Source organism: Corvus moneduloides, chromosome 9 (assembly GCF_009650955.1).
Source record: "Corvus moneduloides isolate bCorMon1 chromosome 9, bCorMon1.pri, whole genome shotgun sequence".
Classification (NCBI taxonomy): domain Eukaryota; kingdom Metazoa; phylum Chordata; class Aves; order Passeriformes; family Corvidae; genus Corvus; species Corvus moneduloides.
The window spans coordinates 11,539,779-11,557,138 of NC_045484.1; the positions used below are offsets into that span (position 1 = coordinate 11,539,779).

At 38.2% G+C, this 17,360-nt stretch overlaps 1 protein-coding gene across 12 annotated transcripts in view; it reads right to left on the reverse strand.

Moving 5' to 3' along the window:
• Nucleotides 1-817: 817 nt before the first annotated feature.
• The window catches only part of NTNG1 (netrin G1), a 150,976-nt gene continuing 134,433 nt past the window's right edge, over nt 818-17,360 (reverse strand). For all 12 annotated transcript variants that reach the window (XM_032117258.1, XM_032117261.1, XM_032117263.1 and 9 more), the window contains one exon: nt 818-1,059. In XM_032117258.1, coding sequence (XP_031973149.1) covers nt 833-1,059 — 227 coding nt within the window. In that variant the 3' untranslated portion in view covers nt 818-832. The remainder of the gene's footprint in view (nt 1,060-17,360) is intronic.

Sequence of the window (17,360 nt, forward strand, 5' to 3'; positions counted from 1 at the left end):
AGAATTAAATACATTAATAAATTGTCTGGTAACACAAATAGGCAATAATACAAAAAATCTACATTGTACATTATTTCAAGAAAAATAACTTCATTTGAATACAAAAGGATAAATACACTTTTTGTCCTATAGCCACTCTTGTACAGTAGGTGAACACAGCATCTTACTGATGCAGTGCTGCTAAGGTATACAAGGATATGACTGGCTTGAATTTTATTGAGGGGGCTGTTACACATGTGCATCACTAACATCAGACAAAGAAATCTTTCAACCAACAAGGGTTACAGAGCAACGTTCACTAAAGCACAGGTTGGAAAGGATTTGGGGACTGAAGCAGGCCAATATGGCAGCTTTTACAGATTTCCTTATACCCACAATGCACTGACAGCAAAGAATGCCTTGGTTTGGTCTGTCCACACACCGGGCGGAGGTACAGTAGCGCACCGGAGAGGAGTAGCAAATGCTGGAATTCTCTTCCCGTTCCGGGGGCTGTCAGAGCCGTTTGTCCTGCAGCCAGCGCTGACTGATTTGGCAGAACAGGCAGCTGCCAGCGTCTCTCGAGCCAGAGGTGAACAGTCTTGACCCGCAGCCCTGTCCGTAACTGAGTGATATGGCTTAGTTCAGTTCGGCCTTCTTAGTTTGTATGTGGTTATTTTTACTCTTTTCCCCGTTTGGGGCTCCAGCAGCGAACGCGGGGGTTCCGTCCCGTTCCCGTGGGCACAGTGCCGTGCCCGGTCCGGTGCCGTGCCCGGTCCGGTGCCGTGCCCGGTCCGGCGCCGTGCCCGGTCCGGTGCCGTGCCCAGGCCGGGCCGCGCCGGCAGCAGGCGCAGCCTCAGCAGCGGCCGAGCGCCGTGGCCGCCAGCAGCGGCAGCGGCAGCAGCGCGGCCCCGAGCGCCGGCGGGCCCTGCCCCGAGCTGCGGCTGCAGCCGCCCGGCTCCCGCTCGCACTTGAGCTTCTCGCACAGGATGCCCGTGTAGGCCGGCGGGCACTGGCACCGCACGTTGTTGATGCAGGTTCCTCCGTTCTGGCAGTGCAGCAGTTCGTTGTCACACACGTTTGCTGCAAGATAGCAGGGGAGGGGGGAAAAGAAAAGAGAATAAATGTGAGTTCATCTACAGGAGAAACTGCACGAAAACCAGAATTGAGGCTCCACCTCCCTCCTCTTCCTAAGACATATGAAAAGGGGCCGTGCTTTTACAAATATTCGATTTTTTTTTTCTTAAGGCTGTATTCTTGGAAAACCATCTAATTCACTTAAGACCGCCAACTATGATATTAATTAATTTTATATGAAGGACTGTTTAATAATGAAATAATAAGAATATTAATACATGCCTTGTGCTAATGTCTGCATCTTTATAGTTACTACTGAACTGGAACTGTAGGTGGTGTGTGTTACTTGAAAAGGGCAATGTATCTAGAGCTTCTGGAAACCATGAACAGTGGGTAAAAATGCAATATGGCTTTGCTGAAGTAAAAAGATTTGCATGAGAGGGCAAGGTTTTATAATCAAGAACTGCGTGTATTATTGATCTGAAAAAATTGTGCAAAAAAGATAAGGCAAGCACAGGCAGGAAATTTAGCATGCTGTTGGATGGGGATTATATAATATAGACATCTGGAAATAAAAGATAATCTTATTTCCATTATAGATCAACTATTTCATCCTAATTAGATTTGGTACTTTGGTACATGGCATCTTAAAGCTATCTTCGATATCGTAGGTATTGTAGCCTGATAATAACTTCAGAAATCAGATTTGACAAGAGAGTTAAGAGAAAATAATACAGACAAAACTTTTAGAGCTGCATAATATTATATTATTTGAAAAGCTGACAGCTTTACTTTGTATTGCTTAATATCAATTGAAATATTTCATGGGTGAAAATGTAGAGGTATGAGCAATGTACTAATTAAATGTGTCAACCAGTGTTTTATTTCAGATGATATCACTAGTAGATATGTGCTGGATTATGGCTCTGCCTTCCACAGGAGAGGCAATTTTAGTAAAGAACTTGCACCTACGATCTAGGTAGAAGGTAACAGTAAAAAATTTAACTTAGATAATTAGGGAAGAGATTATTTGGTTTAGAAGCAGACTTAACATCATAGGATGTTTATGTATACCTTAGCCTGAAAATACCCTAAACAATTCAGAATAGAGAAAGTATTGGTAATTTTATCTTAAACATTACTGTTTATTGCTACAAAGAAGTATAGTTTCGCAAATATTAATTTACTTACTTTTAAAAGCAGTCCAAATATCACGAGAACTACAATTGAAATTGTCCAAGTTCTTAAGTGGTGTAATTTTACATAAATTTGTACAATTTTGTGCACCAGTAACCTCACTGGTAATCTTTTCTGTCCTGGCTTGCTTTCAGAAAAATAATTTTCTCACCCTAGAAGGTCTCTCCAAAGACTGCTTTCTGATGTTCTGCATCCAAGTGGGCCGAGTAATGCAATATGTTGGAAACTTGTAGATGCAATTGAGAGGGAACAGTAAATCTTTTTTTTTTAGTGATTCCTTTAGCAATCAAGGGTTTTTACTAAGAGCTGTGGATTTAATATCGTTGTCCAGTTTCTGAATTGCAATGGAAAAATTTTAATAGTAAGGTACAATAACACATTTTGTTGATGACCCTATGTCTGAATTTAAATGTTCTATACATACATTAGAAAAAAAGTGTAAGAAACAGTAAGTCACCACCAAATAAATGTGATGAGATTAACAACCCAGAAAATATCACGGTAACAGGCAGAAAAAATTAACTGTATTTTTAAGTCAATATTTGCATTGCATCTCTTATAACTGAGGCTATGTATCTTTGAAGTCGAATTTATTATTCATATTGTATATATTTAGCCATCTCAAGATGCAAAATCAAAGTACTTCATCTGATGGTACAGCTACTGAATCTGCATGTTCTAGACTACTCATTGCTGGGATGCTTCCTACAGTTCAGGCAGTGCAAATTGGGAAATACCTGTCCTATCAATACAGAGCCTTGTTTACCTTGACAAACTCAGTGGGAGTCAACAGTTCATTAAATACCACTTCTTAAACAGCAGAGGAGATGTTTCACTTCACATTTTGCCTGGAATAATTTATCCAAATTTTCTTAAATATTAAGTCAACCATAGTTTAAAAAAATTATTATAAAACAAATATCTTTCCTATTTTAAAATTTATTTTGCAGACTGTAACCTGTTATTTTAGGAGGCTCTTAGCCCAGATCTGATCTGTAGTTACAGGTTGCTGGAGATGGGTGGCTGAAGGGGTGTTTTGCTCCACACTGACTGCTCTGCCTGACACACTCATGCAGACTGCTACTGAAGGCCTCTAAAGACAGCCATCTACAAAATTCTGGATACAATATTACAGATGCTGGTTTCTAAATCAGACCACTTCTTTCTCATTAGAAAGTTTTTGAAATGTGCTTAAAGAAGGGATGGATCAAAATCTTTATCATTATTCTTGCATGCTTTTAAATGTTTGCTCACAGGAATGCAGGTAGATTTTATTGTTCTCAGCAAAATACTGAATAGCTGAAAATTCTGGAATTGTTGATCTTTTATTGTCACAGCTTTCTTAATTTTGTGCTTGTGTCTCTTTCTCTTGCATGCACACATATATGTACATATATGTATCATGTAGATAGCAATTGTGAGCTGAAGTTAAATGAAAAGATTTGTGAAGTGACACAAGTAAAAGACTTAATTCTGAAGTCATCACGTTGAGGACTATTAAGACCTGTGTGGCTGAACTAGCTGTTGGTTTGCTGGCAGATCTTCCTTAATTAGAAGACAGGACATCAAACTGGTCACTTAAAAACCAAAACAGGTATCTCATTTGTTTTGGAGAGCTTTGCAGGCCTTTTTGAGGGGTATTTCTGAGCATAGTCTCCAGATCTGTGCTACTGCATGAAATGAAATATTTAAAGTAAACTAAAGGAAATAGTTTTAAAGTTGTTCTCATAATTCATCAATTTACAAGCTAACTATGGTCTGGTTATAGGATGCTTAAAACACTGCACAAAGGAAACCGAAAAAAAGGCACATGCAGAAATGGATTGCTATTTGGATGTGTATTTGGAGCTTTGCTGTCCTTGGGGCTACCTCCCCCTTCCCACCCAACAAACCTCTGCAATTAGTGAGAGATATTAATAAAATAGTGATGACTCTTTTTTAGGGTAATAGCTCTGTGAATGATGGCAAAAGATGCCTTGCCATAAGTGACAAAATAGTCTTGATTTTTAATTGCAATGCTGATACATTTAGGAATGGAATAAAAAAGGAAAACAAGGGGAAAATACCTGTCTTTGAGCTGGCTCAAGGGGTAGTCTTAGCCTTTCATAGATATGCTAGTGTTCCATAGAATTTATATTGGGTATTTAATGAAATGTATTGAGAGTAACACAGCAGTTAGACAAATGACTACTTCCCTCTTCAATGTTCAAATCTGAATAATACATGAAAATTCCTGAGTCTCTCCAAAACTCAGCTTTAATATCTTTGCAGCTTCTTGAAAGAAAAGAGTTAGACAGCTCTGGCTTGATTTTAGTTCTGAAGCAGCAATGGAGACAGGGAAGCACAAATGCAGGCGTTGTTCTCTTCAGTCTGGAGGGGCACCTCAGGCAGAGCCTTGTGCTCTTGGCTTAAGGTCTTTCTGGTTACTGTGTCTGGGCAGCTGCAGGGTACATGCCCAGGGCTTTAGGTCTGCCTGCTGCCCAGACAGAAAAACAAGATGCTACTGAACTTAAATACAGTTTCTTCTTCACTCCTATCTTTCCCAAAGGCCATCCAAGTGGGAGGAAAACAAAATTTGTACCTGTCTTTATGCTACCTTAATTTTGTACAGCTTGCCTACAGTAGCATCTTATTCAGGTAGGACAGGCTATTGTCACACTTTCTGAGCTGGGATAGATGGTGTTCTCTTTCTGCATCAAAATCTGGATTTATGATGAAATTTTCTTTGTGGGAACAACATAAAGATCATTAATGATAAAGTCACAGAAAGAAAAAAAAATCTTAGAGGTCCTTGCTTCCTTTCTTGAATTCTGAAGACTTAAATTTCAAACAATGTTTTTTCTACATTCGGTTCTATCACTGTTTTTCTTCAGTGTTTTCCTTTTGTGGCATCATTTGTTATCGCCTTCTCTCTCCCCTCTCTTTCTTTTAAAAACTATTCCTTCCCTTTTCTCCTTTTTGTCTCCCAGATCATGAGTACCACAATCCCTGGAGGTTGGTGGGTTGACAGCTCTGAATATATTACACAACATATTTGTCTGTTCTAAAGCACTGATGCAATCTTTACCCCTACTTCTGCTGCAGTGAATTTTCCATACTGTTTGTCGGTGGTTTTTGTGACTGGCACCACTGAATTTTTGACCTTGGATTCCATCTATTGTTCATAATTTTGAGAGCATGCAGGTCTCAAAACTGAAGAAATTATTCTTGCCTGTTTTTTCTCTAATGCATTTTTTTCCTTGGTACTTCTTATTTAGTAAAGAATATTACTGGAACTCATGAATGAGGAAGGTTTCAGCACACATGCTAACAGAATATTGTCTGTGCATGAGTAAAAACCCAGCATAGTGAAACTCAGGTTTTCAGTAATGATGTTTATAGGTTGCTCCAGTATATGCAGTGGTTGTCTATATATAGGCACTGAACAGCACATTGAAATGTCATGAAAAAATTGGGAGGTTTTGTCTCGCTGCATAAATAAGTTCAGTAAATCCAGGCCAAGCACAAGCGATTTCTTGTCAAATGCAGAATTAGTTCCTATGAATACTATGAGGAGCCTGTAACTAACATGCATTATTCTCTAAAATTGTGATCCTTTAATCAATAAATGGTAAAAACAATCTCAGAATATAAAAGAAATTGCACTGAATGAAGCTTGTGTGTATGCCTAATAAGAACGTGGGCATCTACACATACATATATAGCAAGAAAACCTCAGCAGTTGTGACAGTATTAGCAATATTTTTCCCACAATTTGTCAAATAGGCAGAAATGGAATTGGGGAATGCAAAACACTTAGTCTCATTCAAATGCAAAGGTGTGAAATTCTTTCCAGTTGTATCCAGCTGCATGTTCCAGTTGAACATAAGTGACTGCAATCAAAATATTGCAAATTGGCAGAGTCAGCGACAAGCATCTTCATTATTTGGAAAAAAATCCTAAAAATACAATATATACTTGCTGTGTGTTGAAGATCTCTATGTGGAACTCCACTGACTCATGAGATTTCATCCATATAGCATCATGTCCGGAAAGAGGATATAAGGGCGTGGGGAAAACAGAAGTAGTCAGGCTTCTCCTGAAAGGTTACAGCTACTGCTGTTACAGTTTGTGTTGCACAGCATATGACAAAACCTCAAGTTTTTATAGCTTAAGTATCTTATTCATTTGAATAACCAGTGAGTAATAACTGAGTTGAAGGCTTTGTCACTGAGATTTCTTCCCCTTCCTGTCTTCCAATTAGAAGTACTTACTTTATTCTAATTATTAGAATTCAATTTATTGTTACCATTTACATTACTGCTAAATGGCTTTAAAATGTTTTGCTACCATGAATATGTGTCAGCATTGATCAGACTTCTTCAATGGTTTTAATCCACAAACATACCTGATATGAAAAACAGCTATTGCTCTTATAAATGAGATATTCGTAATAATTTCTTTGTTTGGAAGTGCCACTAATTCAACATTTGCTGTAGTAGTAAAACTATCTTAGGATACTGTCAAATCAAGACAAGGTAGATACTTTGATAGCATGTAAAGAAAACTGGTTTGCACTTATCTACCAAAGCACATTCTTAAGTTAAGACTAAATAAATCACTGTAGACAAGTACAAGCCTAAAGCATATCTTACTGTGTCAAAATTATGGTCACAAAATGACAAACATTAATACAAAGATCTCTGGTGCAAAGTTGAAACAATGTTGTGATTAATTATATTGCCAGCAATACAAGGAAATAAACATTGACCGAGTGAGAGTAGTTTCTAAGGGCAGACATCTCCATCTTGACTTGTCTTAGAAATGCCTGTTAGAAGCACAATTGAAATGACACTTTTTCATCAAACCAGTTTTATTAAGTTATCAGAGAGTAAATGAATAGGGGAGTAATGGAGATACTGTGTTCACTTAAACTTTTCAGTAGAATTTTTAGATTGTTTGCCTGCATGTAATTTCTGATCTTTCTGCACAACTCTCAGTTCAAAGCTAAGCCAGTTCTAATCAAATTGCAGGTGAAGTGTTCAGAGTTTCTACAAGATGATGTAGCTGTTACTCAGAGTTCTGCCCAGCACACAGCCAGAGAATGGATGGTGATTCCTCTCTCCTGCAAATAGGCAGCAATTTATCCTAGCATGCATGGGTAAGCTTAGCTGATTGTCTCACCACTGAAAGTGCAAAATCCTTTACAGAATACGTGGGGTTTTTAACCATGATATGAGGATAGTAGAGGTAGAAAATTACTGTTTTTCACAGGTTGTGTCTGTGCTTTCTCATTTTTCATCTCTCTTCTTAATCTAAAATCCTTGGGTTTAATTAATAAAAAATAATGAGAAGAAATACATCTAACCTGTCAAAAGGACATGAGGGAGAGCTGAGTTTTGGAATTGATACTCTGACATGATAGCCATAGTAGCTTTGGTAGAAACGACACATGATGGTGTATTAAAATGGATGAAAACAAATGCAAATTTAGTCATCTAAAAATTATAGTTGAACTAATACCTTTCAATCATCCTTGGTTTTGGGAAATGAATGATTTAACCTTTCAGTTTTCTGATTTTGATGGTTCCAGTTTTATACTTCTGCAAAAGAGGATGATTCCCAAAGTGTGGGGAAGAAAAATTTCCCTATTCTTTTTATTGCTTTGCTTATGGAGGAGCACCACTGAATTGGTATGACCCTGATCATACTTTAGGGTAATCTCAGGAGAGCAATAAGCCACATCACAGCTTTAGTTGCTCAACAGGGACTACATGCCCCTATCATTCATATTCCACTTACAAAGCTGTAAGCTGCAGAGCCATTATTTCTGTCTGCCTGGAGAAAAATGAACATTCTTACATGATCTGTCTTCTCTTTCCTTAACTAGGAAAAGAAGCAGTTGCAACTACAGAGTTGTTTGGGTTTTTTTAATATTGCCAACAGCAAGGTCAGGGTTTAGATGTAACCACTATCAATAAAAACTGGCTAAGCACAAAAAGTCCTCAGATGCAAAAGATGAAGTCCTCAAAAGGCCCTGTGAATGGTTGGAGGACGGGATTTGGTTCCCTAAATACAAGCAGCTACTGCCATTGGCCATGCCAGAAAGCATTTGAGACATGTACATGGAGCTGGCAGGTATGTCCAGGAGCTCTGGGAGATTTAACTGGGGAGCACTGGTGGGAGGCCTGGCAGGGGCTCCTGGGCCCTGCTGTGCTGGCAGTCTCTGGCTCTTGCAGCTTCCCCATGTGAGGCACAGCTCCCCTGCTCCAGCTGTGCACTGCAGGCTGTGCCTGACCCTGTGGTTGCCACCAGAGCTGCTCTGATCCCCTGGCCTGGGGGATTGTGTGCTGGGAAACTCCCTGTCCTGCTGTCCCTCACCCCTTCTGTCCTGCTCCCGGCTCAGTGGCACTTTGAGGAACGCCCAGCTGCCACTGCTCCTTAGACATCTACGGCCAGTTCAGTCCTATCCAAAGAGCCGTCGGTGTGGCCTTGCCTGCACAGCAGCATTTTCTGCTTCATGCACAACAACAGGATTTTCTTGTAAGTTCCCAGGATCTGTGAAACAGACCTGCAACAAGTATTGCTTTTACAGAGCACAAAAACACAGGAGAAAGCCTGGAAAGCAAACCAAAGCAGGATCATGCAAAGGTCAGCAATTCAAATACATGATTATGAAATATATAAAAGGTTAAATGTTCCTGCATCCTTGGCTGCTAAGGTGTTTGATTTGGAATAATGTTACAGACACAAAACTATGCAAAGAATTTGTCTTTGTTTACAGAGAAAAAAGTTTCTTGTTCAGCTATTCTTCCAAATGAACACTAATTGAAGACTTTCAAAATCCATGAAATAGTCCCAAACTCTTAATACTTTATTTGGTAGCACAACCAGACAGATAATCACAACTGAAAATACTTCCCAATGATTTAGGGGCTTAGAATTATTCTAATAAGTATCTTCCTAAATTTTTTAGGGAAGAGGAAAAAGAGTGTGACAGAATGTGTTGTTGATGGCTTCTATTAATAGTCACTGCTGTTCTAAAGTTATTTGTGATGTAAAATAATTTGAATGTTGCAAACTTTCTTCTCACTACTTTGGCTTAAAGCCAAGTGCTTTAAGCAATTGGGTCCAATGGGATCTTTTGAACAACTGGTAAAAAATTACTGGAAATATATGTTATGATCAACTTCTGAACTACATAAACCAGCATTTGTAATGGAAACACCAGCAATCTTTAATTGTGACGGGTATGTCACTAAATGGAAGTGTGACTTACCAGCTCTTTTACAGTGACCACAAGGGAAGGTAAAGCTGAGTTTATATTTACGTGTCGTTATGTATTCCTTCTGTGTGTATTTTTCAAAAGAAAGGTTTAAGTTATCAGGATAATGTTCTACTACAGGAGACCAAAACACCAGTGTGCAAAAAGGTAATGGTGTAGCAGCTCTCAGGAGATGAGCATTCAGAATTTATGTGAACATTAGTTACAATGCAAAGGTAAAGGTAAAACATTTACATAATTCCTACAACACCTATGAAGTGAGGGATGTTAAAGTAACAATGCTGGGAATCAGGAGATCTTCTTTCTGAATCTACATTGATTTATTGTTTTGAGTGTGGATGAAATGCTGCAGAGTGCTTTTGCTGAGCCAGCTCTAGAATGGGGATAAAAACACTGTCCTATAGGTCTCAAAGTTCTTCAGAGAAAAACTTGTTATTGCTAGTGAACAATGGAGAAGTTGATGCCAAGGAAAGTCAAATGAGTTGCCTGTGCAAACAAAAGGAGGGAATGATGTAGGTCCTGTGAATTCCTGCTCTGTTTACTAGATTGCACTGCTGATTAGATAAATGCAAGAGCAGAGCTGAATATTGTTTCCAGGGGAGTTTGCTGACAGTTAGCTTTAAAAAGGTTTCTAAACTATGAAGTTTAAAAAAAGACTATGCAATCTTGTCCAATTGTCATATGTGATTGCATAAGATGATTAAATACTCTGACAATTAGAAATACCAATGTCATGTATCATATCTCCTCCTAATCTCACCAATCAGAACTTCAGCTGCTTCATATTCATACAGAAGGAGCACAGTAAAGATTTGCAAATTTTTTATCCACTCTGCTTCATCTGACCTATAAAAATATTGCCTGTTATTGTCTATTTTTGTATGACAGTAAAATTGAAAAATTAATTCAACAGGCAGATTCTTGTATCATAATTCCTGCCTGAGATATACCAGATGATAACATGCTCTCTTGTGAGTGGGATTTTAATTGGTGCAATGCTTTACTTTTCCACTCTTTTCATCAGAATACCAATAAGATGATTCAAACAGCTGGCATGTAGCACTCTGCAAAAATAAGAACTAATAAATTAATGTACCAAATAATTAAAGTTATTAGTTGCTTCATGCTAGTTTTCATCAACAATATTTATTGCTACACACAGACTTGCTTCAGGTTATCATAGTGCATTAATCTTCATGACAGGGCAACCACTAGATGGGAAACCCCAGATAATGGTTGCTCGCTTTCCAACACGATCTTCTTCAGGCACACCAGGTTTTCTGCAGTGTTTTACCCAGGTGTAACCAGTGTCATGGTCTTAGCCAGTGTTTTACCTGAAAACATTTAAAGAACTGACTTATCACACAATTAAACAGAAATGTCCAAACGACGTTCATTATCACACACCAACCAATAGAGCTGAAGCAGGCACACAGGCAACCTACAGAGTGTTCACACTATTAATATACAGGCTACTACTACTGAGTTGTTGCAATAGTAACAGAATTACATTAATCTTATTTAATCAACTCTAAAGTTTTGCTACAATGTAGAAAAGGATCTGAATAACAATAGACCTGTCTTAGACTTAGAAAGAGAGTACATAGCATGGTTTGTTTGGGACAATGTCTGAAAAGTTCGTTCTACGAGCCTATGAACTAAAGATAATGTCTCTAACCATGGATGCTGATATTGCTTACTATGATAAAGCGTTAAGATAATTCAGGATATTAAAAACACTAGAGTTAAAATATTCTTATGAGTAAGAGCTGTTTCCCCATGCGCTTTATATGGTTCTAGCATTACTTTTGACACGCTGATTAATGTACTTATATTTCTGTTTATCAATTGTGATGCACAAAGGTGTTAAAATTTAATTATTAATGAAGACTGAAATAACCTGGTATCCTTGAAGAATAGATAACTGCCAAATGTGATTTCACTTCCAATTACTTTCTTTATTTTGATTGAAATTATTTTCTCCAAATTTTAGTTTGTCAAGTCATGCCAGAATTGAAAAATACCAAGGATATCTCCATTAATCTAGATCAAATAAATGACTCTGGATAGTGTGTTAGATATTTCTAAAGATATATCAATAGCCTTAAATTTAATGATAGAAAGAAGTAGTTGTGTTACTTAAAAAGCCTTCCACTTGCACTTAAGACTGAGAAACCAAGACCTTTGTCATTTTCTCCTGCTCCTGAGAGGCTGTGTGTACAGCAATGTCACAAACCTCTGGTTTGGGAAAGGAAGGGTCGCATGAAAAACTCTCAGTTTTTATGAAAATGTACTTTTATCTTTATACATTTATACTTTATACAACAGTATATTCTTTTAGAACATAATGTCTCACTATATTTCTTTTAGAACTCTCAGTGAAAAAGGAAACAAATTTCTGCACAACAGAACTGGCAGGATTAACCTGTATTTCCTGACAAATTTACCTCATTGGGTCCAGTCCTGTCGTCTGCCCCAGGCAGCCCTCTACGTTACATAATATGAAGTCCCACAACTCCTATCACATGTTTGTCCTGCTCTTCCAGCAGCCTTGGCAGTGATGGCAATGGAAATCTGACTGATCAGATCCCAGCTCCTTGAGAACTCTGTATTCCTTGACATTGCCTCCTATGGCAGGAGGGTGTTTGCAACGTGCCTGTGCTGATGGCTGCATGCGCTAGCAGAGGACAAGGAAAGGCTGCCATTCCAGGTAGGATGAATTTTTGTAGGCCTGGAACCTTGTGAGGGACAAACAGTGAGGGTAAACAGCAGTGGAGCTTTCTCCTTCCCCATGCAGCCACAAGGCAAGCAGGGCTGGCAAGCATGGCCAGCCAGCACAGTGCCTGCTCAGGTTTCAAACACAGGCCCAGAGTGAAGTGAGGGTATGACAGGAGTGTGAAAGGCAAAGGTTTTCTGCTGTGAGACAGCATTTCTGAAGTGGTAACATGGCAGAGCTGAGTGGGATGCTGGTTTTCTGAAGACTGCCAGAAAGCTATGGAATGAGTAGCTGTTTCGCTAAAACAGCAGGAGGAGTGCTAAAGGGAAGTAGTTAGAACTGGAACAGAGGGCTTTGGGCTAAAGCCAGGGTGGGTGGGAGTAGGTGAGGGAGGTGCTCAACACATCTTAGCTGGCTCAATGTTTTGTATTTGCAAAACACTCAGGGTCTTCTAATGGTGCAGTGCAGTGTGGGCTGCAGCATCATCACTAAGTTGTCATGTTGCCACTGAATAAAAGATATAACTGGAGTACACTTCTCTAAGCATCTTTTCACTTTGTTTTAAATCAGTAGTGGTTTAGCATGAACTAGCAAATCTCTCAGGTCATTGCAGAAAAATTATTGCAGTGTATGGCTTTATTTTGACAGATGGTGTAAATCTTGACCCAAATTTTCATACCTTTGCAGAAGTTATACAGTGTACATGCTGCCTTTCATGTTTCTCCCCAGTTGTGTACCAAAGGGCACGTGTGCAAATGTAATTGGAAGCATTTCAAAGCATCCAGCTCAACTTCTGAGATATTTGTGTTGCAATACGCTGTTGTAATCTGTCTCTAAGATATGTGGAATAGGAGGCTCTTTCTGAGAGCTGAAGCCTCCTTGCAGAGCTGTGCTTTGCTGCATAAAGTCAACATAATGGAGCTGATTTAAGGATGCTATGCTTGCCCTCAATATGAATTTCCTTGCACTAACAGCCCCAGTTTAAATCTCATTGTGGGATTCTCCTGTTCTTGCAGTCAGTAGGAAGTAAGTCAGGTTTTTGAATTTTGTGAGAGTAACTTGTCCTCCTTGGATGCTCGTCACTGCTTACTGTCTCATGATCAAAATGCAGCTTCAGCTCTTCAAAGGAACAGCTCCATGTGATGAAACTCTCTTTACTCTCCTTGGAAATGAAATTCTAAATTCTTCAAAGTAAGAGTCCTATTTCAAGGATCTTTTGGCTTAAAAAGGAAGTTGGATTCCCATCTAAAGTATGTGTGCCATCAGAGCTCAGTGGGGCAGCATCTCATTAACAGAACACCCTGCTGAACTGTCTCCCATGGACTGCTATTTCTGTACTGAGGACACTGGAGTTTGTTCCTCCTGCACTTGTCAGTGTGTTTGGGGACTGGGTAGTGTATGTGGGGAACAAACCTGGTAGCTCTTTATTTTAGCCCCTGTGAGCCCCTGATCTAGAGCTGCTTGGTGCTATTTCTTAAAGCTCACATAAGTATCTATTAAAGGGAAAATTCCTCCTCCAAACAGATTATGGCTGAACTCCTTATAACCTAGAAGTTTTGAAGGGCAAGAATAGATCCTTGGGTCTATTGGAAAAGATTTCAAATTTAAGCAGGAAATTGAGTAAGAACAGGGGTTAGTGTTGGATACTGGTTCCTCAAGATGGAGCAATATTTTGCATTATCCACAGAGAGATTTTGTGAATCTGGAAAATAAACAGGGTTTCATAAATGTCTAAAAAGTGTGAAAGATTTGGAAAGCTATTCCACTCAGTCTCTAGGAAGTGAATAAAGTGGGTAAATTGATCTACAGATAAGTGCAAATCAAAATACTGGCTCTAGATTCAGCCAATGGCATCAGTGCAATCGTTACTACGTGGCTCTCCATGTCCTTCTGAACAAATAGACAAGTCATTGGCAAGAAAAAAAAAATGCATATAAGGAACTGCCCTGTCCAATATGTAGTTATAAAAATACAACATAGTTTTGGGTATAACACTTTAATCATACTTAACCTCAGCTGCCCACTGAAATCACTGATGTTAATGAATACAGTCCCTTTAATATAATTATTTCAAGTTGATTTCAGATAAAAGTAGTCTTCTATACTTCTATATTTTTTTATATATATATATAAATGAATTACCAACAACTAAACTCCAATCAAACTCTTCCCCCTTTTCTGTAGACAACTTTGAACTTTCAGCACTATCACATCTTTCTCTTCTCACCTGGTGATTATAGGTAACAATTTTATTAACAATTTAATTATTCTCTTTAGAAGCCAAGATAATTATAAGGGGCTTGACTTGGCTTCTGCTGAAAGTCTCTTTTAATGATTTTGCCATTGACTGTAGTTCAGCGTGAGAGAAGAACAGATCATAATCAACAAAACCGTATCTCAAAATTGTGCAGAGTTGGGAGAAATCAAAAGAGCAATGCCATTAATATTTTACTGAATATTTTGGTACTTTTGTATGGGCTATGAGTCCCCTCTAAATTTATACTGACGGGATCCTGTAAAGCTCTATTCACTTTCGTAGTGAATTTGTGCTATAAAAGGTAGTAGTCAACGACCTGACAAAACCTGGACTGACATTTATGAGATGAAGCTTTTGTTCCTGATTTTATCATACCCATGTTCCTTGTCAAAATCTTTCCTTGCATGCTTAACCTGAAGAGGAATTTGAAATAGCTGGAAGGGCTGGTCCATGTCTCAGGTATATGGATCTGGGAGAAGATGATCATGGAGATACTTATTAGAGAGATATGAAAGAAAAAGCTAAAGGGGCAGAATGCTTGCAGATGATTTGGTGAGCTGGTTGTATTTGAGATGCAGAGTAAAGTGACTATCAAAAAAAAAGGGACAATTTAAAAGGATTCTTATAAAAATTACATTGTTAGCAGCAGAGTAAAAAAACTTTGTAAGAAAATACGTTTACAAAGGGTAAAGAAAAATGTTGCAATTCTGATGAAATGAAGGAAAAAAGAGTTACAGCTGAGCTGTAAGAACAGGTTAAAGTACCAAGGCCAGAAATAAATGATTGAGCAATTTAGTAAAGTCATAAACATTAGCCATTAATTTTTTTTTCTGAACATAGGAGAAGCCAGACCTTTCTAGAAAGGCTTTAGGGCAAACAAATGCTTTGTAAGGTAGAGAAGGGAAAGATCTATTAACTATGGAAGAGCTTAGGAAGGTTACCAATCTCCTGCCTAGGGTGGTGGGGGCACGTTCTGGAGGTGCTTATACAACACCATTATTAATACAACCCATTATTTAAAAATTGAAGTAGTCTGTTGCATCAGATCACCAGAAGCAAATATAATTGATCCAAGAACTTTTAAAAAATGAAGAAACAAAATTTTGACTGCTACTTGTGATTTTTCTAATTTGATTTTTGTAATTGTCAGGATGGGCTTGATTAACTATAAGAAGGACCTGTGGCAGGTGTGGTTTTTATAAAGGTTTTCAAGGAGATGGAGAGGAACTAGAGACTGGCAAGTAAAACTTCTGCAGCAAGCAAGTTAATGGAAATTATAATGAAGAACAGAATTAGCAGTTAGATTAGTGAATATGCTGAGTATGAAAGAGAGAAATAATGTACAAACTTAGGAAAAGAGTTTTTAAGCAATCAGGTAAGCATACAGATGCAAAAGATCAGGTTGATAATGTATCTTACTCTCCAGAAACTATTTTCCAAGATCCCTCAGCAAAGATTTTTTTTCCTTTTCCTTTTTTTCTTTATAGAATAATCATACCTTGAGTAATAAGAAACAGGCTAAGAATAAATGTCAGGAACTACTGATCAGTCTTATGAGGACTTACACACATAGAATTCTGCTAGAAGAGTGAGTGAAGCATAGTGTAATAAATTTGCTCAGACTACAAAGGTATTGTGGCTATAAAGACCTTCAGAAGAAGAATTTCTAAGATGCTGGGTGACAGAAATTAAGTGTTCAAGAGTAATGTACTCCTACAGATACTTGGCTTTACCATTAAGAGTAGTTCAGGGTATTTTATTGAAAATGTTGACTGAACGCTCTTTACCGGTCAGAAAGGCAAATAGATTACTGAATTTTTTAAGACAGGAAAAAGAGTGAAAGGGAAACACCTCAATGTCCCTATATACCTTCATGATGTGCCCATCTCTTGAACACTGCATGAAGTCCTGATATTGAAAAGATATATAGTACTACCATAAAAGGTAGAATGAAAAGCTGTCACAGATATAAGCAGGCCATGTAAAAGGAGAGATTAAATAGATTGTTTCTTCAGCATAAGAAACGGAAGATAGATTGAAGGAAAATAAAATGTACATCTGTAAAATCACAGATCTTATGGAAAAGGGGAATTGGAAATGTTTATTCATTTATTCTTCCTCTCAAGCGGAGGGATCAAATGAAATTCCCAGCCAACCAGTTAAACAAAGACAACATTATTAATATTATTATTATTACTATTACTATTGTTATTATTATTACCCTTTGGGTAATTGTGAACTTGTGCCCAGAAAATTTGGATAGCAAAAGTGTGAATGTCTCAAGAAATTATTAGGCAAATTAGTGGATGAAAGACTCACTGAGACCAATTAAATATGAAGAGACAGATGAGTTCTTTGGCTAAGAAAATCTGTAAGGTGCACCTTCCAGAGGTTGGATGCCTCTGCTGTATGAAGCTCATACAGCCCACCACTGTCACATAGAGGGCACTGGTCCAATTCAGAACAGCTTTAGTTGGTACTGTGAGATGTTCTATTGTCTACAAGCGTGCAAGCATGAAGATAAACACATGACTAGCAGGAGTGAAAGGTTTTGAAGACCAGCTTTAAAATAAGCCAGGGAAAATAGTCAGAAAATAGGGTGAGATGGGAATTGGGAAATGTAAAAAGGCACTTCTGTTAAGTGTTTTAGTTAAGAGCTCATATCTTGAAAGGTCTTGATTACATTCAGAAATTCTTTGCTGAAGTGCTCAACTTACTGATGCTAAATAATAACTCCCTTAGTTTGACTAAATTTCCTTAAAACCTTCAATCTGAAATTTTTTAACCCCACCTCTACAGATTACTCATAACACATAATGTCAGTTAACCAAGACATCCAAAATATTTTGAACAAGTACGTCAAATAGTAGTAG